This window comes from Maniola jurtina, chromosome 18 (genome assembly GCF_905333055.1).
Source record: "Maniola jurtina chromosome 18, ilManJurt1.1, whole genome shotgun sequence".
NCBI classification, from domain to species: Eukaryota; Metazoa; Arthropoda; class Insecta; order Lepidoptera; family Nymphalidae; genus Maniola; species Maniola jurtina.
Window position 1 is genome coordinate 3,962,796 of NC_060046.1, and position 25,560 is coordinate 3,988,355.

The 25,560-nt window shown below is 37.0% G+C and overlaps 1 protein-coding gene across 4 annotated transcripts in view; it reads left to right on the top strand.

The window, feature by feature from the left end:
* Nucleotides 1-25,560, top strand: part of LOC123874177 (tyrosine-protein phosphatase non-receptor type 9-like) — a 78,745-nt gene that overhangs the window by 44,875 nt on the left and 8,310 nt on the right. For all 4 annotated transcript variants that reach the window (XM_045919414.1, XM_045919412.1, XM_045919415.1 and 1 more), the window contains 4 exons: nucleotides 15,625-15,833; nucleotides 21,573-21,682; nucleotides 23,338-23,461; nucleotides 25,173-25,249. In XM_045919414.1, coding sequence (XP_045775370.1) covers nucleotides 15,625-15,833; nucleotides 21,573-21,682; nucleotides 23,338-23,461; nucleotides 25,173-25,249 — 520 coding nt within the window. The remainder of the gene's footprint in view (nucleotides 1-15,624; nucleotides 15,834-21,572; nucleotides 21,683-23,337; nucleotides 23,462-25,172; nucleotides 25,250-25,560) is intronic.

Below are 25,560 nucleotides of genomic sequence, written 5' to 3' on the forward strand. Positions count from 1 at the left end.
TTAGTAAATTTCAAAACGACATTTCAGAAATGTTTATTGCCTTTTGTAATTTAGTAACCTCGTTAAACGTTGCGCATCGCGATCGCTACAAAACGGAAATTATAAAAAATTAACAATTTACACGCCAAGTAGGTACCTACCCAGTTTACTTAATTAATTCTTATTTTAATCGGGTGTTGAACCGGTTGTAGTGCCCCTAAATGTCACTACTACTTCCGTTTCAACAAAACCATTCAACTGCGCATTAGAGCTGCATACACTGTTTATAGCTTAACTTTAAGTATCTATGTACAGTACGCGACAGATCGAGAAGGCAATCAGCGTCCCCGTCCCGATTGCCATCTCGACTTGTCGCGTACTAGACTTTTTCAAAATTCAAAATATTTTTATTGAATTATACTTTTACAAGTACCTACTCAAACTTGAATCGCCAAGACCATCTACATTTGGTTACAACAGTTTAGACTAGAGTTATACCGTAAATCTCAAGATTATTTCGTAATTTATCCTAAATTCTTTTTCAGTTAGCTTTTGACCATGAATTATGTTTTAAGTTTTTTATTTGAAACAATGAAAAGGAGTTGAGTAAGATCACAAGAAACGTCTTGTTTATTTCAGGTTGCCTTGAATTATTATTGAGTAAAGAAATTGGTAACTGGAGTTCACATAATATGTAAATTTACTCGTATAGGTATGGAAACAATGAATTAATGTGATTTGACAACTCCATACAATATTAGATTAACGCTATGTTATACTCGTATCTACTGTTGACGTTTACTTGAGAATTAATCCTCACGTTTTATTGGACAAAGGGTCCGATTTCTTGATTATCCAGTTTTCCAATAATTTATCTAAACTTGAAAAGGTGTCATTTCGAAATACTAAATATAATTTGCGGAAGTTATGGTATATTCTCTGCTATTCCTATTATATTATATTCTTCTCGAGCATAATCCTTATAACCTTATTTACGGGATTTAGAATAAGCCGTCTTAATTAGATTTGAGGCATTTTAGGCTTTCCCACTTGTGTGTTTAGTGCTAAACGGTGTTAGTTACATAAATACAGAAAGGTTCTCTTTATACCCATTAAGTAGGTCATATTATAATCGGGGACAAATTCAATGTTAAGTTGTAATCTACATTCATTTGTATTTGAACTAACGAACCGGCCCGGTTTCACACTGGTAATGGATCATCTTGTACCCGGATGAGTTCTGATGTTTGTTTTCTTGTAACTTTAACCATTTACGCAGCGCCCGCTACAGGCTCTCCGTAAGCTCTCAGATGGAACGATAATTTCCTACTTTATTTACACTTAGTATCTTTATACCGGTAGCTTATTTTCGCAAAATGGGTAGATATATAAAATGACTTATAGCCTATAATCTTCTTACATAATTTCTGTTTCTGTTGGTATGGTATTCTAGTTGGCGCGCTAGTTTTATATATCGCAGAATTAGTTCAGATGGATAAGTTTTAAGGTTTCCTTGCAAGGTTTCTCTCACTGAGTCTGGTAACGATTAATACTTGCGGATTTTAAGCGATATATCAGTTATTAATTAGTTTAGTGCGTATCGAAACTGTTTTGTAGTAATATCTAATAGTGTGTCCCATATTCCCATAATATTGGTCCCTAGTGGCGGCAACTGTAGTGTTAATATGCGGGTAGTTAGTTACATTCGCAGAGCGGGAAGCGCCGCGGGGTATGGGGCACCGCAAACCCGCGCCGCGCCGGCTCGCTTCACGTTCACATTTCGGTGGTTGCAACTGTGAGCCCGGATGTCACACATTGTAACAGTATTAAATCCATATTTGTGCACGAATTCGATTGTTATATGGGCGCCCTTTTAAAGGCACGTGTAACGTAAATAGCTGTTGCTTTCGGAGCTGTGGTGTTATAGTTAACCTTTTTCTGACATTTTAGCACACAAAAAAAAATTAGTGGATGAAGATCCAAAAATTACAGAGGCCTTTTGTGGACAAAAATCCATTTTCAACACCGGCTAGTTACAAATGGAAAAACATTTTGCAGTCACGTAAACCCCTTGTCAAGAGAAATACAATAGCATTTTCTTTTCATACCTACAATTTGTTTTTGACGCCTAAACGGCCGGAAGGTTTACAATATATAACTGGAGGTACTAGTATTACCAGCACTCACGAAAGTCTTCAAATGTTTGTGGATTTGTTTATAAGATTTTCCTTTTGCAATCTAGAATTAGATAGACGTTATGTCAGAAACATAATTTATTGCGACTTCGGATCTTGTTTGTATTTATTCGTCTAGTTCGCGTGAACCTATGTTTTTGTGAATAAATACGATTAATATAAGACGGATCATCAGTAGGTATTATTAATATTTCATTAGTTAGTATACTGCCATAGTGCCAAAAATACTTTTGAGTTATCGCCAAAAAACGTGCGAATTTTCTAAAATAATGTTTAAAAAAAAAGAATGCTATGTAGGACCAAGGTGTTTAGTTAGTTTTTGGTTTGGTCCTAACTTTTACATAGCATTATTTTATAAGAAACATTAGTCATTGAAAATTCTCACGTTTTTTGGCGGTAACTCAAAAAATGTTTTTTCTTAAAAAACTGCATTAAAGTATCTACATTTTTTTTCTTGCGTTATATCTAGAATAAATCTAGGGATCGTAAAAAGTAGGTTTTATAACCAGTATAATGGTAAACTTAGTATGTAGTCGCTGTTTGGTATTGAAATATACGTATAAATTGGTACAATGTGCGTCATAAAGGTTTGTTTATATGACACGATGGGCGATGGAACTCGTCCGCAGTCCCAGCCCGCTTTGATAAGGATTATTTATGTATTGGGAGCAGCTTGCGTCCCACTCGGTTATACATTCGAGCTATACAATATAAATTGCAATGCGTCGTTTTTCGCCTTTTTTGCCCAGCATCAACAGAAAAACATATTATTGGGTATTCAGTACAAATAAAATCAAATTGTAAGGTATCTACTTGATTTAATCGATGATAAAATTGTTATCAAACATAAAATATGTTTCCGTTTTTATCTCTTTAATAGACACATACAGAAGTCATTTCGCGAATTGATTCCCTAATCGATAGACGTGGAATAAAGTTATTAACTTCAAAATATGTAATTTAATGCCTTGGTCAAACAAGACGCGTTACGGCAGCAACTCGGCAGAAATCAAAATATCACACTGTTGTCAAGTATGGCACGCGACTGAATCGAGTAACTTAGGAGTTTAAAGTCTTTTACGGCAGCAGAAAGATAGAAAGACTGAGCACAATGCCACCGTCGCGTCGGCTGCCATTGCGTGTAATGTGTGACCAATGCCTATCTAATCTGTTTTATCTGCTACGTATAAGTTACTTAGGCCCTCTTTCACAACTGCCAGATAAACTTATCTAAAGAATTAATATAACGTTATGACAGTTTTTGTATTGGGAATCTGTCAAAATGGCAAATTTGATATGGGGGTTTAAAGTTACAGCATGGTAGTAAAGTAGCAGTAGAGAGAGAGCATGTAAAATAACCGATACAACAACATTGTGCTACGTCAGTTTGTTTACACCGAAAATGTCAGGTCCAATTAAACCTTTGGTACGAGTAGTATCAATTTGTCGGCCGCTACCGCTAATAGAATCGAACTCCTGACATTTGACTCAAAGGTCGACTTGACTTGTAATTGAATTTGAATGATGTCTAAAGCCTGAAACACATACAACGCGTGATTGCAGCGTGGCGCAACGGCGCGGCGTGTCGAAGGTAGTTTTTATAAATTGGAATAGGGTCTTTCTAAGCAAACGCGCTCCAACTTAAATATCATCATTGCTTTCCTTAAGACATAATTGTATTCAAGCGCAAGCTTATCCTGTAAGCCTTGCCTATAGTGGAATAGTACAAAGACATTTCACACTGCGAAGTGTGAATTAGAGGAGCGGTTCTGCTGTCATCGCGCACTGCACTGGAAATAACATGCTAAGTTTATAAAGACCCTTAAGTATAATGTTAGCGTCAGGTAAAAAAACTCATTAGGACATCAGCTAAGATGTCCTTAAGTGTACTTAAGAAGTAATTGCGCGGCAGTACAGATACCCCCCTATCGTGCCTAACACTAAATAGAACAAAATATCATCTAATACTCAGGCTCAATACCAGAACTATTTTTACACGACTGCGCAAAATAGTGTTATTAGCTAACGCCAACTAAAACCATAAACCTCAGTGCTTATTCAGTTTGAACTTTGACTCTGAGTCAGAGTGAATAGGCATCTTCTAGAGTTCGACAAGCGCTCTCCAACTTAGACTTTATCATTGCTTTCCTTAAAAAAATGCTCTGCCTGTTTGCTCCTTAAGGTATGGTCGTTATCTTGTATTTAAAAAAAAAACTCCGCTGGAGGTGTAGTTTGCAGTTTGCAGGCAACCAGCAGTTCTGTTTGTTTCAGCCTTAACGGACCGGTCGGTGGCACGAGCTACACTTTTAACTCGAGAGTATGAGCTTTAAAGGCCACTTCAACCCACTCTTTCTGGCGTAAAAATGAAAGGTTATTTCCAACGGCAAAGCTAGGGAAATCCCTTATCCGTTTTCTATACCGTTTTCCGTCTCAAACAATACTCGTGTAACTTGAGTTGAATAAAGTATTATATAGTTAATGTCTGTTTTTCCTTAGTTTGCTTAAAAGATCAACAAATCGCAGAAACCTTAGATAAACGCGTAAGCAACGCGATTTGTTCGGAACTTTAAACCTTCTGGAGTTAGATCACTCATATTTTGATTTCATTGTCTTTGTCAGTTTGCGGTAACAAGGTCGTAACTCGTATGGGCCTCTTCAGCGACAAACTATGATTGCGACAGGTTGAAATAACAATCGTCAAGAGAACGCCCCACACACACGCACAGCCTCCGCGCTAACCCTATGTACCCCCCGCCTCATACCCCGATTGCCATCTCACCCTTTCGCGGACTATACTTATTTACCATTTAAGTAAACTATAGAAAACTAAAGTATACTATTAATTGCATACTTGCAATTTCGTTCTCCTCCTTGTTCCTTAAAAAAACTTTTTGGCGATGCTGAAAATTGGTACCTACCATACTATTTTTTTGTGAGTTTAAAGTCAAGCGTAAACCATACAAAAGTCTTAAGATAAAATTAAAAGTAAGAAAGGCGAAGCCGTAACTTAATTCGGTACAAGACAACAACTTAAAATCTAATCTGAATGTATATAGGTGAAGTATTTTTACTCGTACAAAGTAGGACGTTATTTAACGTTCGCCTGGCAAACAGCCAGGGAAGTCTCCACAACACTCCATCGGCAAAACCACTTTATCTTCGGATGACAAACCTTTGACATCGTCATCAGCAAATTACTAAGTGTTTTAGCCCCGCTCAAGAAACAAGACTAATAATAATTATGCCCGCGAGCTCGAAAAGTTTCGCTTGGTCTTCTTTAATTTGTTAAGGGAGTAATTCGGTGGATTTGTGAACTTGGGAATTCACAATGAAGTAAACATTTTGGAAGTTTCAGCTTCAGGATGATTTTTAATATTGTAGCGCCAATAAGTAGGATTGGTAAAATAAAAAGAAAGTATATAACAAAATACATGTCGAAACTGTTTCTTGTAGAATTAATAAATGAAAGCGAATGATCGATTCCTATTGTTTCTTGTTAAAAAGCTATTGTGTGGAAATATATGCGAAATCGTGGATAAGCTGATCATTTTCTAGAGCTGCGATGTCTCTTTAAGGCCTGGACACAACGATAGCGCCGCGCGAATTTACTGCGCGGCAAAATTTCACATTGAACGTGCGGTTCGCGTGTAAGATTTCATTCAAGGAACTGTATCAAGCACAGCTCATACTGCAAAGCGCAACGGTGATAGCGCGCATTTAAAGAAGTGCAGATTTTAGTGTGATCTTGGGTGACTAGAAGTCGTAGGTCGCGCCGATGTCTGTCCAGCCCTCAAGAGCCCATTCACACTAGTATTTCTCTGTCGTAGGCGTAGGTGGTCAAACAATCAATGCGCAGCGCAGACGCCGCGATAACGCGACGCATCAACACATTTGACGAGCTGCTACGCTGGTGAAACGCTAGTGTGCTGGGGCTCTTAGTGTATCTACCTGTATAGTGTATATACACGTTTCCTGACATTTAAAGCGTGAATACCTTCATTTTGCCGCTGAAATGAAATACGACGAACTAGTTTTACCCTTTGACGTTGGCAAAGTGGTGAGCGCTTTCAAAGTAGCGCGTCGCGCCATGAAAGGGTGTTTAGAAAGGACAACACGAGTATCTGGGAAGATGGCCCATGGGTTGCGATGGAAGATGCTCAAGATAAATGGCTGGCCCAGAAACAAATTGCGGTCATGTTTCTTTTGCTCCTCCATTTTTCATAAAGTAATAGGTACCTACGTAGGGTAATAATTATTAATACTACATAATGCACGCGGCTTCGTCTGTACAAGTTCCAGTTTTTTTTTTTAATCCCGAAGAAACTCTGATTTTTCATGACAAAAAGCAGCCTATGTCCTTTCCCGGTATGCAAGCTATATTTATTCTATCAAACGTCAAAAACCGTTAAATGGATGGGCCGTGAAATGTTGACAGGCAGATAGACACAGTTTAGCATTTATAATATTAGTATGGATTACAGTAGCGACCTATCGCGGCTTCGTTGCCATGGGAATTTCGAATAGACTTGTCTACATTATAAAGGAGCTTTCGAGCGATTCAGCTATGTCCAAGGGTGAGGGAACTAGCAGGACTTTTTATAAGCATATTTAGATAGTTTTTCTACAGAAAATAACCGAAAAGCAACATTAATTAACAGATCTTGTTATGATTATTTCAGTGTTAGATAGAACTCGGTTGGGAGACTTAAATCAGTATCTATATAAATATTAAATAAGTAATTTACGGACCTTATGCTGTTTTAGCCGACCACATTAAAAGAAAAAAACTGTAGCGGAATTTTTTTGTCTAATTTGGGACCTTTTTCTACTGGCACATTTTTAGTAGACACGACATACTACAAATAGAACTATAATAATTATATATTACGTTTATGGGGTATAGGTACACTGTATAATTTTATTGATGTACTTATTCTATTTATTCGCTAAAGGACATAAAAGATGTCACATAGTAGAAATCGGAATTACGAATTGTAAATAAGTACGATTAAAGTTAAAAGTGAGTGGGGCCATTGTGCGGGCAAATGTCGGAAGAGCGTCATTCTATTGAAACGCAGCTGTTACGAGCGAATGAATGTGGGCATTAAACTGCACCCCTATTTTGTATGAGAGCACTCTGTGCAATTTAGTTTTTGTCTTTGAACATCTGTATTGTTACGTCATAAACAGGAAATAAGTAACACAGGTGTTATAATTGGATAAGCAAAAGATAAATTCACATCAATGTTATTATGTGTGATAGGTATTGTTTATTAAATGGTAGTGTATGGCACTGCTTGCGAGTGATTTTATGCTGCCCGTTGAAGAGTTCTTCACCTCCGAACAACTGATTCGATTCGTCCCATGGTTGTAAAAAATCTTCAGCTCTTGACGGACCAACCCGTCGCCTGATGGTGCGATTATGAGCGTTTACCTTAGAACAACACGATATAGTTATAAAAAATAAAAAAAAATATTGATACTTTTTTAAAGATTGACTAATAATATAATTAATAGGACATAATTAGTTAGGAATTGCCATAACATTTTTTTAATTTTAATTTTAATTTTAATTTTTTAATTTTTATATACGTGACATTTTATTTATATGTAATCACTTTGCAGCGCCCTGACGGGGCTTCATGTTGTAATATTATAATTATTTTCTATTATGATGTAAAACATGAATGCGAATAAATAAAGAATAAAGAACAATAAGTCTCACGACTGACACCTAAAGTCACAAGGTTGGCAGTTCTAAATCAATTAGATTTTTCTTTCCTTGTCTTATTGCATTGGTAAGAAAAGGATGCGGAGTGCGGATACTCTGAAATATAGTTGTGTTCAGACTCAGTACCAATATCATAAAAAAATCATTTCAAATTAAAAAAGAATCATTTTCTAAATCGGTTACTTAATTGAAATAGACATGGTGTAGCGTCACAAAAAAAAAAATTATTATCATCCATCTTGTATTTAGGGTTAAAAATATCACTGTGGATAGAAAAAATGTTATTTGGATGAATGTGACCCTAAGGATAAACAATTAGTTAATGATTAAATATTAGACCAGACGTGACTAAAATATGAATACATTTAAGAGGAGTTCATAATACGATACCATAGAATGAATCATTTAAAATAGTTGTATAAATATAAATAAAATGCTCAAAGATTCTAATAATTACTATGTAGATTAAACGTGCGGATGTTCGCATTGTGGGGACAAATGCAAAAAGAGCCTCATTTTACACTCGCAGAAGCGCAGATGTTACGTGCTCAATGAATGTGGGTATTACATCGAAACCTCGTTTTCAATTGCAACCACTTACATACACACATATTACACATATTAGTTGCCATTTCAATTTTATAGCAAGAGATTAAAAGGAGTTTAGATCAGTAAATAATAGACACGGTGACACTTTTCAGAAATTGCACAATTTATATACTCCTTCACCTTCTCCTCTCGGAAAAACTTCTTCTATTTCTAAACATTAGACGTAACAGGATATGAGTAGATTGGAGATAGGTAATTTCAGCTTTACTTCTGCATTTTTCACGAAAACCTTGTATTTGAACAATCCCTTTGTCTCGAAAAGTTTAAAATATGAACGTACTATCTTAAGAATGGCAAATATAATAAAAGGAGTAATCATATAGGAACTCACATGCTGCATACAAAATTCTAAGCGAAATGCCTCGAGAATTTGCAAGAGAGGTATTGCATTTGACTCTGATCCAATTCAATTTTACACGATTTCCCTATAAATTCTAGCTAAACGTGAGCTCCTTTTGTTGAGAAAGACTTTCTATTTCCATGCCGTAGTCAAGATTGTAAATACACTTTGTATCAGGGAAAACTCACGACTTATAAACGCCTTCCAACCCTCCCTAATGTTCTTTTACTTTGCGTTGTGTACTTCGTCTTCTGCAAGATTCTTTTTAACGCTAATTAATTCGATTTCAGTTTAATGTTAATTATCACTTCCCAACCCATATTATAAATGTCAAAGTGTGTTTGTTTGTTGGTTTGTCCTTCAATCACGGCGTAGCAGCATAACGGATCGATGTCATTTATTGCGTGGATATACTTAACTAAAAACGAGAGTGACATAGGGTACTTTTTATTCCGACAAAAGCCACGGCCATCAGTTAGTTATAATATAATTTTATAATGTACCTAAGTACTAATAAATGATGCCTGCGACTTCGTTCGCGTGAATTTAGGTTTTAAAATCCCATACATACAATAAATACAATGTACCTAGTCTAAGTATCAAATCAGATCAGACAAATCAATCCCAGTCATTGTGGTGTAAAGAAGTAACTTACATCCAAACATCCAATCTTTCACTTTTAGAAAACAAGATTTCTACCACATTGTTATTAATTTTTTTTAAGGCGCGTAAAGTTATACAGCTGGAAAAGATATTGTAATTATATACAATATATAATTGTATACAAATGTATATTTGTATTTTAACTTTGTCGTACAATCGAAGCAGTTTTTGTATAATTAAAGTTTAGCGTTTGTCACATTAGCAAACTATCTCGGCAACAGCCCGCATTGTGCCTGCAAACAATATAGGGCAGGGCTGCGACGACGAAGTTTAATGTCTGAGGAAAGCGCGGCAGATTACGGTACGGGGCGTTAGTATTATTATTTATTCTGTGGTTAGAGTCTAGGAGTAACTTGGCCGATAGTCTCCCATTGTTAAAAAAATATTTAAATCAATGGTTACAATTCTGTTGCATGCAATTTCTGAATAGAACTGAACTGTGCTGTCAGGTCCAAAAATACTACCTTTATTCATAGAGACTAAATATGTAAAAGGAAAAGGTGACTGGCTGACTGACCGTTCCATCTATCAACGCACAGCTCAAACTACTGGACGCATCGGACTATTTAGCATGCAGATAGCTATTATGACGTAGACGTATTCGCTATGAAACGATTTACGAAAATTCAACTAAAATAGGGGTTTGAAATTTGTGTAGCCACGAAGTCTGGGCATAAGCTAGTTTATACATAAAATTATGTTAATTACACGTTATTTTTTACTTTTTTGATTTTTTATTTATATTATTATATATTATATTATTATATTATATATATATTTCAATAGTTTACAGCTAAATTGGGACTAGTGGTAGTATTTACTTTGGGTAGAAAATATTGTTTTTACTGGCATATAACTTTCAAAAGTAATAGCAAACTTTGTCGACTTCCTGTGAAGCAAGTGAAATATACAGAAGCACAGCTCTCGAGCTTGATTGCAAGATAAACAAATCTCTCCACTGGCCTCGGCTTCCTCTTGACTTAGTTCCGGGCTTCCGGCGCTAACGTCGTTGTTGCAGCTCTGACGGCGTACTTTACACGAACTCTACAACTTGCAAGAAAGTTCCGCAAGCAAATTTTGCGAGAAAGTAAATCTTGTAAACCGTATGAAAACTATTTGTCTATGAAAACCGTAATGGTATAAAATAACCAACTGATCCGTCTGGCTCCGCTTGGGTGACATTTGATACCTATATCTAAATACATAAAAGGAAAAGGTGACTGATTGATCCATCAACGCACATCTCAAACTACTGGACGGATCGAGCTGAGATTACTTACAACATCAAGCTGAGTTCGGGCCCTTTCATTGGCACGACACATAATACATACATAATATACTGTTTAAGTTAAGTTAGTTTTTAAGTTTTTTAAGTTTTATATTTTAAATTTTATATTTTAGGGTTTATATTTTTTATTTTTATTTTTTATTTTTAGTTTTGTATAAGCGTCTTTATTTGTAATACTATGTTTATGTGTCGGTTTCAACGAATAAATTTTATTCTATTCTATTCTAGATTTGGCATGCAGATAGCTATTATGACGTAGACATCTGTTAAGTAAAGATTTTTGAAAATTCAACTCCTGATAAAGGGTTGTGTAGTCCACGCGGATGAAGTCTCGGGCATAAGTTATCTATATGCTGAAAGAATTATTAGTTCACTGCGTTTTAGTAGTTTCAGAGTTATCGATTACATACAAACCTTTCCTCTTCAAAAAATTCAATTTTCTTGTCTGTTAAAATTGTAATTACTAAATAACTGTCCATACTGCCATACCCTCTCTAGCGTCCCCCTTCATTAGTTCGTTGCTTAAAACATCGATTTACTTACTTGAAATGCACCTACTCTGCAATGTTGACATTACAACGTCGAAGAGTCAGAAATGAGTAGGGTTGTTACCAGGGGGTGGGAAATTTTCCAATTGTGAGACTTGCTTACCTTGCGTCGACAACCCTTGCGTTCTAACTCAATGAGTGTTATTTGCCTTGGAGACTGCAAAGCCTTGATGTTGTTGTTTAATTTATGTAAATAAAAAGTACCTACTTTACTGCGAATTTTTGAAACAAAAATGAAAAATATATTAAAAAAAGAACAATGGCTTTAACATAAATGGCGCTACAAAATATAACAATATACAGAATGTTATATGTAAATACAACAATTGAGGGGTCAAGGCCTTAAATATTTTACAACTTTAAAACAAAATCACACTCCAGCTCAGATTAAAAACGTTAAAATAGTAGAATTACCTAAGAACCATAATATTATGTATTTAAAAAGTAAAGGGTTGACATTGGAAACTCCAAGACTTAAATGTTCTCTTAATAGGAAACCTAATGCTAATCTTTAGTTACAGTTGATTCGATTAGACTAACAATTTGCCAGCAGAGTAAACAACGTTAACACGCCCCAAGCAACGTAGACGTTAGGTAGGTACCTACTAATGGCATTTTAAAGGGAGTTTGCCCTATCGTCCTATGCATATCTAGAAGCTGTCTAGACTGCCCAAAGCGGAAGTCTGGAGCCGTTTACGAGACGACATTTACACTTATTTAACTTTGAAATATGATTTACAAATTTAAAATTATTTAAAAAGTTAATTCTCGAATTTATTATTGTCTTTGTCTTTTTTATGAAATCGGTATGATATGAATAATTTAAATGAAATTGAATACCTATAGGTTTGTTTTTAATTTCACTTTGCTTTCACGGACATCTAGACTGGTAGACTGTCCATACTCGATGCGGAAAGTTCCGGCCAATGCACTACCCCATAATAGGTAGCAGCTGGGTGATATAAACTATTGACATATAGGTATGTATCATCAATGTGATCGATCCATTCGTCATTAGTATTAAAAGCACGTTTCTGGAAACGGCAAATGAGTGATTATATATAGAATCACAAGAATAAGACGTGGTGGGGCTGTGGTAGTATGATCTCGTCACGAACTTCTAACAAAACGTCGAGGCTTCGATGTGTCAGGCAGGCGTCAAATGTTAGTACATTTGAAGTAGGTAGCCCTAAAGTAGCCCTATTTTTCTCTGATTTTACGTCACCATAGCCTAATATTTGACATATCGTCGATTCAGGATTAATCCGAGAGTTTCTCATTCTAGTCCACTCTGATAGAAGTAAAAAGTTGTCCGTCTGGGCTGACCCTACTGACCTACAAATTGGTTCAAGATTAATTTATGTTCGTATAAACGTTTTCGCGCGTTCCTAGAAAAACGCAATTAGTCTTGACTCTTGGTTCTATAAGTTTCGACATAGCTAAACCGGGTATTTTAGTATATTTTGAAAGGTTATTTTAAACGACACTGCTTTTTCATTATCATAAAAAAGAAAATTAATATAGGAAAAGTTTATTATTTTTAATGTGGAATCAGATATTATATTTTGATATAACAAGTTTATTAAAATTAGTTTTGTTTTTAAAATACGAATAAATATGTGTGTGTCCACACATTATTACGAATAACAGTTAAATTACTCATGTCAACGCCGTGCGTCACACATAATGTTATGTACGTTATAATATTTTAACGAATAATAATTATTATTGCTATTTTTATGGATATTTTAAGATAGTCGATTCAATTTTTTTAAGCTTCGTATATGTGTTAAGTATCGAATTCTATCTAAGTAGATTTTTTTATGGTAATTAAAAATTAGTGATGTTCTTATTCTACCTACCTAATTTGTAGATTATCTATTCTTCGATACGGACCCTTATGTCCTCTAGATATAGCGTACTCAACTAAGGAGTAAGATCGTTAGTTATTTTTGGATCGAACTGTTTATTTATAAATAAGCTTATTTTAGATATCTTAAAAATACCTTTATGAGACTGCCGCCAGACGTTAAAATTTCATACGCAGAGTTGAGAGGAGACCTCGAACCTGGGGTCGGTGACCCCGCACCCCTGTCTTTCTCGATGTTCCGAGCCTGTCTGCGTTCACCCTAAATTTCCCCGGATACATTTCATTTTATTGACCCCACCTAGGTATTGTAGCGTACACGATTCATCTCATATTGGGTCGGTTTACTGAAGCATCAATGGGCCGTGAGAACGCAGTGGGCATGCGATTTTTTCTTGCGAAAATGTCAATTTGCACTGTTATCACTTCATAAAGAAATAGATTCTAATTTGAGGCAACCATATTGGAATTTTAAATATATAAATATATCCAAATAAAATTGTCATTAAATTTGTTTATTCAATATCGTACATCGCACAATTTTGTGTAGGTGAGCTTAGTATTGATATTATGTGCTTCAATCTGTATAGCCACACATATTTGTTACTTCAATTAATGTGCTTACCGATCCGTTATAGCGTTCCGATGGATTATTATCTAATATGCGTTTTAGACACAGGTGATGAGGATCGTAAATTGAAAATTAATACTTACGCGTACCAAAATATGTTTAAATTACTGCGGCTTTTTGCTTTGAGATTTTAATACGGCAAGAGGACTCGAAAAGCCGCTATAAAATATGCGCAGTCATGTTAGAGCACGGTTGGCAAAATGTCTAATTAATTTTGTTCGATGTCCCCTAACGCTGAACAGCGAAAGCGGCATCGCGGTGACAAAACGCAGAATTTGTTGGCGTAGAATAAATTGGTATTCTAAAAAAGACCTCTTTTTACCCTTGACCGATCTTCGGGTGCCTGGATCTTGAATATTTATAAGGCTTAAGCCTGTCCCGCTGTCTCGGGATGGATTCATTCATTAATAACCCTGGGGATGATCATTTGAAATTCAAGTTTCAAAAGCTAAACCCTTCGTAAGTAAGTAGCTTTATTGTCCCGGTGGTACACCTCACAATGCGAGTTTGCGAAAAAACCTCCTGATAAGTTAGTTCTTGCCAGTAGGTATATAAGCATACAATGTCGCTAATTCTGTTGTTGCCCTTGCGAAAGGTCTTGGTTGTGTACAAACACAATGTCTTAACTGACAGGACTATTGCTACCCCTTTCATTATGCTCCCTGCGGAAAAAGATAGCAATATATTTACACCTGTTAATTTAGTCAAGTGTTTTTGTACAACAGAATTATCCACAATTAACTTTTTGAATAATTATATACTTAAAATCATACAAAAATATGTATATTCTTCGTAAGCAGGCAACTACAACATGAAAGTGGTTTAATGTTGGCAGCATTCCCAGCGGTTGATTACAAAGTAGGAACAAGAGTTTATTTCAATTTTATTATATACATCTATGTATATTGTATAATATAAAAAATGCTTGTATAAACTAGCAACATTCCAGAAATAATACGCTCTGGGAGCAGTATATTGGTAGTGTTATTGTGCTCCTAGCGCCATATCCTAAATGACTACGACCCATTTTCCTGGTCGTAACGCCTGCACACAATGCTCTAGGACACACTCGGGGTTTTCTAGGAAACTGTTTTGCCTCACCTCGCTCGACTCGCAAGAGAAATTCTACGAAAGATATCCGGCGATCGGTCGAGATGCTCCGCTGACATATTTGGAACGATTTTCCTTTAGAGAAATTGTAGGTTAGTCTGAATGGAACTACTTTTTCAAAGTCAGCTTTTAGAAGATTTATTAGTACTTAGTCGAATGTTAGCTAGACAGTATACTTATAAGTGATCTTTTCTTTTAGTACTCTAAATCTCTCTAAAAAGTGGTGGATCTCTCGTTGTTATCTTTGACTACTTACTTCAATTGTTACCAGTAAAAATGTTTCTGTTTTTATATACCTACACGTAGATGCTGGCATTTTTTTAATTATTGTAAAGCCGGCGGCTTACAGCCGACAACCCCTCGTCTTTGGCTGAAAACCTTTGACTTAAACTGATTTAGTTAATTTTTATAACTTTCATTCAATTTCAAGCATCATAGCAATTCCGTTTGCTAATTAGTAAAAACATAAAAAAGCCCATAGTTTCCAGCGCCCAGCCCAACCGTTGGATATAGAAATCTGAAATTTTGGTCCGGAATTCCATTTACGTATAATATAGACAAGGAATAAGACCGGACTTTTCGGATAGGATTTATAAATATTTCCGTTGAGTGAAGTCGCTAGTAGTAGATATATTACCTAAATGGGATTTTTTATTGTTACAGGGCGGTTACCCGGCTAAACTAAAGAAGGTGCTGATAGTGACGGCACCGCTGTGGTTCAAGGCACCATTCCGTATCCTGCGGCTGTTCGTGCGGGAGAAGCTGCGCGAGCGCGTGCACACGGTGAGCGCGCCGCAGCTCGGCGTGCACGTGCCTCGTGCGAGCCTGCCGAGGCAGCTTGGCGGGCAGCTGGAACCGGATCACGCCGCCTGGTAAGCTGATAAACTATCGCATTACCACAGGATATAAAAATATAGTCCTTCCAGGTATAGAATGTTCTCACCTCAAAGATGTTTGAATAGCGACTCTTGTGATGACGCAATAAAGTGCAACTCGGCTCGTACAGCGCTGTAGCTTAAAATTTAATCAACGCCTATCTTTCTATCGTGTAAACTATCATCTCTCTCTTTCTCTCTCTCTCCCTCGCTCTCTATATATCTCTTTCTCGCTTTCTCTCCCTTTAGGGATAAGTGCCATCGATAGGGGCGCCATCCGTAGGTATATTTCTCGGACATGTGACGAAGTGAGCCCGATCTGGAATTACTATATGATCATACTCACATCACAATTACAATCACTTAGAGATTCCTTACAAAATCAGAATTAAAAATGTGAAGTATTATTTAAGAGGTTTTTGGGAATATGCGTTGATAATTTAATTTTAATTAGCCGAACTACAATTAGCATTCATTTTAATTGCTCTAATGAAAACAAATTTTCGTGCTGCATATTATTATGAAACTTATCGCATATACGATCAGCGTTGCATTTAAATGCACACGTTCCTCGTGGACATGTATAATCTGAATTTTGAACACGCTCCCACTTGAGCATAATAGGAGAAGTTTAAACATTACTAGAGATTAGGACGTACGTGACCAAAGACGTATTTTTTTCCGATACTAGCTTATGGCCGCGACTTCGCCCCCCTTCTTCCCCTTATTTTACCCCCTTAGGGGATGAATTTTCAAAAATCCTTTCTTAGCGGACGTCTGGTGTCTACACATAATAGCTATCTATCTGCATGTCAAGTTTCAGCCCGATCCATCCAGTACTTTGAGCTGTGCGTTGATAAATCAGTCAGTGAGTCAATCAGACATCTTTTCCTTTAAAGTAAGTATATATAGATCGTAACAGTGGTCATTGCTTCTGCTCGCAGCACGCTAACAACTAGAGCGACCGAGATAAAACTGCATTACGAAACTTATGACACTTCAATAAGCGATGTCAACTTCGATAAGAATCGGTTTAGTACCGAAGTAAGCGAAGTTCAGAAACCAACGAGTATTGGGACATTTCCCTTACTTCGTGTTCGAATTTCATCGCAAACGAAGCCTGGGATGACTAAATATTCTCTTAAAACTATACATCGTCATCGTCAACAATGGACGTCCATTGCTGGGACGTAAGTCTCTTGTAGGGACTTCCACACGCCAGTGTTGCGCCGCCTGGATCCAATCTAAAACATTGGATTAAAAATAAATTTAATCTATTCAAGGCGTATAACGGACAGATGTGGAATTTCCGCAGGGAGTTTCCTATTGATTTTACACAATACTCGTACAAAAACCGACCCTAACATTGTTCGTGATAATTGATTAAATTATATTCGGTCGCTCACCAGAACCCATTATTTCCAACGTCTAATGAGCAGATATTATTACGCTTAAATAGGAATTCCCTGACATTAAGGGTCCGCGCGAACGGGCCACCGACCACAGTCACCGGTGGCTGTCGCCCGCCACGTCCACCACTAGTGCTCGGTGGCGGCTACAGTTTGTAACACTCATCTGCTGTATACTCTCCCGATGTATTTTAATTGATGAGTGGCCGTCGCGGCCACTGAGTCGCGAGTTGATGCCACTAACTACACATGTGTGGCGAATCAAAACGTGTTAAAAATCATGTGAACAGCTTGTCGCCAGCAGGTGGCTGTGGCTGGTGACCCGTTTGCGCGGAGCCGAAACGTTAAGACCGACTGAATATTGCTCGCAATGTTCTTTGAGTAATTTGTATAAGTATTTGAATATTCTCTCAACAATTTGTGTTTTCCCTCGCGTAAGCTGTAAATATGTTCAGACTTTGCAACTAAGTATATTTTCACTGTCTCATTCTTCACGCTAGCGTGTTCCCCGTATTTAACGAGGGTCTGCTTATTATTCTAAATCAATTTGACAAGTTACAAGTTTTTACTCGTAACCAGTTTTAAGAATGAAGAAGTAACTGAAGTTCAGATTAATTATTGCGACTCCGGTTTACATTTCTTAAAATAATATAAGGAAACTGTTGTAATTCAATAAACTCACTCCTTCTTCGGCTCTGGTCTGCAACTTAGTATAAACCAGTAATAGGTAAACGTGTTTTATTTTAATAAATACAAACAAGCAGGTGGGCCACCTCATGTTTAGTGATTACCGCCGCCGTATCTCCAGAAGAACGAATTTGTTGATCTACCCCTTGAATAGACCACATCTTGTTGAAACCTAGCGGTAACACGTTTTCATGTGCAAGGAAAAAATATCTGAATAAAGCACAACGGACGGTTGGAGTGCACTTGGCACCGAGGGGTTAAAGTGAAATTGCTTACTGTAGCGTGCGGTGCGGTTGTAGAAAACATAAGTGGAATAAGGTTTAAAATAATATTCATTGTGATAATGATAATAACTGGGACCGACGCATTAGCGTGCTCTACGAGGCACGGAGGAGATATATAGGATCCTATATTCGTCCTTCCACAGTGCCTGATTCAGCACGTGCGAAGCTCGTAGCAAAATATACTAACAAGAGTTAGTATATTTTGCTACCCTTAGTGTGCGTTAGGGTCTGAAATTTAGGATATAAGAAAAAATGCTTAGAAACATTTAAGAAAGCTTGATCAATTCTGTGTGTAATTTCTCCGGGATTTAATTCAATAAAGTTTTCTTAGTTTCAATACACCGAAATTCCCAGGAGATTTTTCCGAGAAAATTGCGATACTCTTACGTTTGAACGCGACTTGCTAAGTAAGCTCATGTCCCATTTTCCAATTCTGTTATCGAACTTACATGAAAGACTCAAAGAAACTCAAAGATCTGCTCGGTAAATACACTTGAAAGGAAAGAGGTTTTTGTCGTTTTACGGAATTAAATTTTCTGAAGGCTGTCTCTACTAGCGAAGTGAACATTGGATTTCTTATGGATACAAGAGTTCTATAAACTTTGACAGTTTGATACAATTTTAACAACGCAAACTATCTGTGTATGTATCTGTGCGCGCGTCTGTCTTAGCATCTTGCATTTTTATCTTAGCGCTCAAACGAATGAACCATGGATTTGGATTTGAATGCGGTTTCTTTTATTCAAAAGCCTTGTTTAATCGAGATGGTTCTTAGCTATGTTTGATGAAAATCTGTTCAATCATTTGTGGATTTTATCAGTTGTTTTCTCAGCCGGCGGTGTAAACGGATGTCATCCATAGCAAGAAACAGTTAAAAATTATTTTGCTATAATCCGCCAACAGAATAAATCTGTATGGTCAAACATGCAGTTAAAAGCTAAGCACCGCTTACCTCTCCAACCAATGTCATCCAGTTAATATTTATATTATTTGCACTTGTTTTATGGAGTTTCGACTACAATGCAATATTACTGTAACTTTGATCTGTCAAAGATTTTTTTAATTTACACTTGTTATTTACATTTTATTTGAAAATAGGACACTTAAATAAAACACATACAAAAGAGTACATACAAGCACTAACGCTAAAGAGAATATAAATCGTGACTAACGACGTACATAAAAGTTGCATATGCCACGCAGTACCTTTTACGAAAGAGTTTCTGGGTTATTCTATGTAATGAGCTTTACTACCTTATTTACTGTAAGTACAAATCAAGAATGTTGGGTGATTAAATGAACCTATTTGAAGGATGATGGACTGCGCTCTTCTCGTCCCGCGCACCGCATCTCAGATGAGTGATTGAAGTGAAGTCACTAAAAGCAAAAAAGGGATTATAGCCTAATGCTTAAGACATCGGCCACCTGTTTGAGAGGTCCGGGGTTCAGTCCCGGGCACTCATCTCTAACTTTTCGGAGTAATGTGCGTTTCAAGCAATTAATATCACTTGCTTCAACTGTAAAGAAACCATAGTAAGAAATCCTGCGTGCCTGTCGAGTGCAATTCGCACTTGGCCAGCGTGGTAAATCAGGGCCAAAGCTTTTCATTCTGAGGCTGGCGAATGGATTGAGATGATGAAAAGCATAATGGGGCTAAGTCTGTATATAACTTTGGACCATTTTACCTTAATTAACTTTAATCGTGGAAGTAACCTACTGACTTGTACACATCACAATTCAAACCCCACTTAATTCTTATTGGTGGTCAAATTAAACTGTTACTTTATCCGCATGTCTTACAACTAGATCAAGTCGGCTATTGATGCAAATTCGGTGGTACACAATATTTTAAACAAACTAAATTAACAAACTGTCCTTTGCCGCAAGGAGCATTGTAAAAGGGATAGCTCTTTTTTGCCTTGTCATTTTAGTTTAGAGGATTTTGTACAACTAAATTAGCACTATTGTATACTTTGAACTTTCATTAATAATGACTTTCATTAATAATGAATAAACACTTTCGTTTTTTCACCGAATTCGGAGCAATTCAGAATTTATAGAGTACATCGACTAGCTTGGATAGCGAACAATTTTACTGAAAGTACCTACTAGGCTAAGTTAGATATAAAAGTTATGAACGAAGCGATTAGTCAATGGCTTCCAACTTTAACTGCCAGTTAAAGTTTCTAGTGGATCAGGTCTTGTTGGACTGAGCACTTTAGCTAATATTTCTACGAGAGAACCTTGGGACTGAATTTATAATATGGGGATCACTTAGTCAAACAATTCGAGTTACACTACTGTTAGAACTGAAATAAAAGTAAATCTTCTTCTTCCTAAATACTTATTTAAATTGTTTATCACATAAGTAGTGTCCGACCGAAACTTTGGCGTTGGATTCGGCCACCTTCGGCCAAAAACCTTTGGCTTCGGCCAAAATTCGTACAAATTGGGTTAGTAATCATTCTAATGTGCGTATATCTAGGTATAGGTATGTTTGAATCGAGTGCGGAAGGTAGCGTGCGTGAGTAGCAATGTTTTCAGTTTCCTCGTATGGAAGTACCAGAAGTCATGCAATCCTTTTATATTTGACCTAATTGCAATAGAAGGTTCATATTAACAATTTGCTTAGTCACCTTACTGAATGAAGTGTGTTATTTATATATTTACAAGTAGGATTCCTTTTGACGACCAGGAGAGGCAATGATGATGAATGTCTAGGTTGTATTGCGCTTGAATGCGCTCAAGTGAACATGCTGAGTTTGTTGAGGCTTCTTCTCAGACCAGCTAGGTGATTCGCTAACTTAGTGTCTAACGCTAAATAATAGCCACCGAGGTTGGTTGGTTCTATATTGCTGCTTCACTGGGTGATATTTAAATATTGTTTTGTAGAAAACCATCAATGGATTAAAAAATGAGCTCGGTGGCTATCATTCATTGTTAGACACTGGGTTAGTCAAATCACCCCGCAGGTCGCGTTTGAAGCTTTAGTATTATCTTACAAATTCAACAATCAAAAATAAAATAGAATAAAATAAAAATTGTACAATCGAACCCATTTTGAATAAATGCTTTGAGTTTGAATTTGCCCAAAGGTGCCCAAAGCCACCAGTGCGAATCCACACTTTGTCAAGTTCTTAGTAGGTACAGGCGGCTTCCGAATTCGAGTAGCAATTTCGCGAAACTGTTGCATCAAAAACCTGTCCCACTTATGACCTTTTTCTATAGACACGCCACGCCCACCTAACGCATGTGCATAACCGTGCCACGCGAATATGATAATAAAATTAAGGTGCTGAACGACTTAAGGCCGTTGACTGTACATACAATGACATAGTTGGTTGTTCTATTTGCAGGCTCGAGCACTGTAGAAATTGTTACACGAATAACCTGGTCTCGAAGTGCGACGGAGTCATCGACGACTATGTAATTAGCAATCACATACCGCCGGTCAAACAACAAAATGGTGAGTCGCGTTATACCTATCCATTGTATTATAATTACTTTTATTTCATCCAACCTATAACTACCCATATTATAAATGCGATACTTGGAGTGTTTGTTTGTTGGTTTGTCCGCAACGGGTGGCCTTGAATTTTTTCATGGGTATAGTTAAAGATTTGGAGAGTGGCATAAGCTACTTTATATCCCGGGAAATCAAAGCTACATTATTCCTGAGTGGCATAGGCTACAGTTTTTTTTTCAATAACTAGAGATCCCTACGAAGATTGAAATAAGCTACACGTGCGAAGCCGGGGCGGGTCGCTAGTAGTTAAATAAAAAACGATAAAACTATTTGCTATACTATTACCTACAAATTCGCAAACATATGCTAGTTTCTCATATAATTGTTATATGGTTGTTATGGTTCTCTGGTTCGTGTTAATTATTCCTTGCGTTTTCCAACACTATTCTTACGTATATGATGAAGGTTATCATATAATAGGTTAGCACCTTCATAACTTTACATCAGGTATTTCTTTAAATGTTTGTTACCACGTGCGGCCACGGACTAGTGATGTTCCCGTTCTATAGTGTTGAATTTATTTCCAATAAGTATATTATAAAAACGAAACGTTGTGTAAAAATTTAAAGAAAATTCTCGTGTATTTTCGATCAATCAAGACTACTTTTCGATTTTTGGGGACACAAACATACAGGATCTGAATTTTTATGTACCTATAAAGATTTGTTCTTACATTTCTATCTCAAAATTCTGAGAGAGGTTTTCCTGTCCTTACGACTCGAGCATTTCATGCTTACGGTCGTGTTAAAGTAACGTCCTCAAACGTAACAGACATAATCCCCCACTCGACTGAAACAGGATTTTAACATGCGAATTGTGAATAATATATTATTCGGTGTATCCTAGAAATGTTTTCCATTTCTTTAGAACACGTTCTTGGTTAACCCATCTTTGACTCGTGTTATAGGTCTATCTTTTTCTTCTTCTCCACTATTGGCGGTTCACCGCCATCTCATCATATTATAATTTCCTATCTTTCGCCAAACAGAAAAGTTGTACTACGTTAGCTATCACAATCCATTCTCGGATGTTTCTAAGCCACGACTTTCTTCCTCTACCGACGCTTCTCTTTCCTCCAATTTTGTCCATCATGATGATCTGAAGAAGATGGTACCAGTCATGTCTGAGAACATTCCCCAGATAACTGACCTCTCTGCGTTTGATGGATATTAGGTCTCTATTTTTACCGATGCGTCGTAGGACTTTGTCGTTTTTTTATTTTTTGGTCCCAACTTATTAGCAGCATTCTTTTCAAAGGCCTCTAGTTTTTGTGAGTATTGTCTTTGACTGTCCAAGTCTCACAAGCATACAGATTTGGGTCTATACAGATAGCATTTGGACTGAAAACCGACTAAATAGGTATACAATAAGTATGAAGATGGCTTATTGCACTGCGGAATCATCTGTAGTCATCCCGGCCCAGCCCCGAAAATCGAAAAGTTCCCACGGGATTTAAAAAACCTAAATTCACACGGACGCTGGCATCATCTAGTAACTCATAAATGGCATAGTCAAAGCGAACCCAATTTATTGCTATGAACATCTCTCACGGGAGTATAAATTGTAAAATAAAGCGATGTATACATTGTCGGCAGGTATAATAAATGAAGAGGTGGCGTGTGACATGACCAGCGACCGCGTGCCCCGCCTCGACAACGGCTCTGACATCATGCACATCAGCGGGGACCCCGCCTACACCTGCGACCCCAGCCCGCTGAGGTATGCCCCCCGTCCCACGCGTGGGCAAGTGGGTACTTGCTAAACTGAATAGCAGGGCTTCAAAATACAAGTACAAAAAAATACCTAGTATCTAGTATCATGTACGTGATATTAGTCACTTACTATCAATAGTAAGTGACTAGTATTTACTATCAATAGTAAGTGATTAGTAGTTAGTAGTTACTACCAATAGAAAGTGACTAGTATCGCACCAGTACGAAGTACGGCTGCGCGGCTCGATTTTCGCTCGTATGGTTCAAATACCAGGTCCAGCCCTCCGCGTATTTTTTACCTACCAGGGTAATGATTCGCTTACTCCGGTGTCTCACACTTAATGATAATCTACGAGCTCATTTGACATTTATCTTTAATCCATTGAAGGTTTTGTACGAAAAATTATTTTATCATCACTCAGTGAAGCAGCAATGTAAAACCAATGTCAAACAAGCTTGGTGGCTATCATTCAGTGTTAGACACTGGGTTAGCGAATCACCCGCCAGGTATGCATATTTTGAAGATATTGAGTTAACCTGGTGTAAATACTTGGTCTAATAAATACGCCTCACCCCTATTCTGCGTCAAAGAAATTTTTCCACACTACGGAAAACTTGACTTATGTTATTACATATGTTTTTATATACGTGTTTGTTTCTTGTTTTTCATAAAATTACGCAAAATACGCTAGTTATGTGTTTTTGCGTATTCAGTTAAGAGATGAAGAACGTTTTCGTTTTTAATGGCTCTGTTTAATGATCGTATGTCTGGATATTAAATACACGCAGTAATGAAAGCGGAGATTGTTTTCCAATAACGTTTAATTCCCCGGCAGACACGCGCACGGCTACAATGACAAATTTTCACGAGTACAGGAAAACTTGACTTATAGTTAGTATAAAATTCGCTAGGCATTGTGTTTGTTTGTATTTAGTTGGAGAGATGAAAAACATTTTCGTTTGTAATGGTTATGTTTAGTGATCGTATAATGCATACATTTTGAGAACTCGCTCGCCATATTTGCTATGTGTGTCAGTTGTCATGTCAAAAGTACGGTTTAACTTCAGATTAAGGACTAAAATCGTATTTTTGCCATGATAGTTGACACATAGAGCAAATATGGCGAGCGAGTTCTCAAATTGTATGCACTATACAGGGTGTAACCAGAACGCTAGCAAAAATTAAGCGTTATTGTTATACTCATATATACACAAGCCAATGCCTCACTTGGATAATTTATTTGCGATATACTGTGAACTTTTAAAAATATTTTTTTTTCTTTAAATCTGGCTTTACTCTGATTAGCCAATATCAAGTTTGTGATATTTTCAAGTTATTGAATTTATACAAGTATGGACTCCGTCTGCGCCGGCGCCCGCCGACATACGCGCGGCGCCCCTTTAGAGCGCTTCCCAGTCAGTTCCACCACCAAAAAACACCAACTAACACAAAAACCATCCACTCTTAACAAAAAAACACTCCAAACAAGCACATCACGCGCGCCAGCAAACGCCATCGCAGACGAAGTCCTTTTAAAAATATGTACAGTTATATTATTTTTCGTAGTTTTTTTTATGGTCTCTTATCAGTAATCATCAGTACTATCACCTGTCCTCGTTTTTACTAGCGTTCTGGTTACACCCGTATGTTAGGATATTAAATACACGCAGTAATGAAAGCGGAGATTGTTTTCCAATAACGTTTAATTCCCCGGCAGACACACGCACGGCTACAATGGCGACATGAAGGCCGGACACATAAACTCCGGCGACGAGGACGACCTAGACATAATCAGTAAGTGCACATCTCATCTGTCTTGACGCGCTTTTATTTTATGGATTCCTAGTACCCTGTGTGGTTGAGCCTAACTGTACCTACATTGAAAATTTCACTAAAGTTTCGATACATTTTAATCGAATGTGTTTTATTCTTTACTAGATGATACCTGCGACTTCATCCGCGTAGATTTCGTTATAAACTTAATTTTTATTTAATAATTAAAATCGACTTTTAATTGAAATTCAACCTATTTATCGTATTGTTCTATTTAATAATAGTTCATACCTAATTATAAACTTTAAGGGCCTTCTTTGCCGCCCTTATCC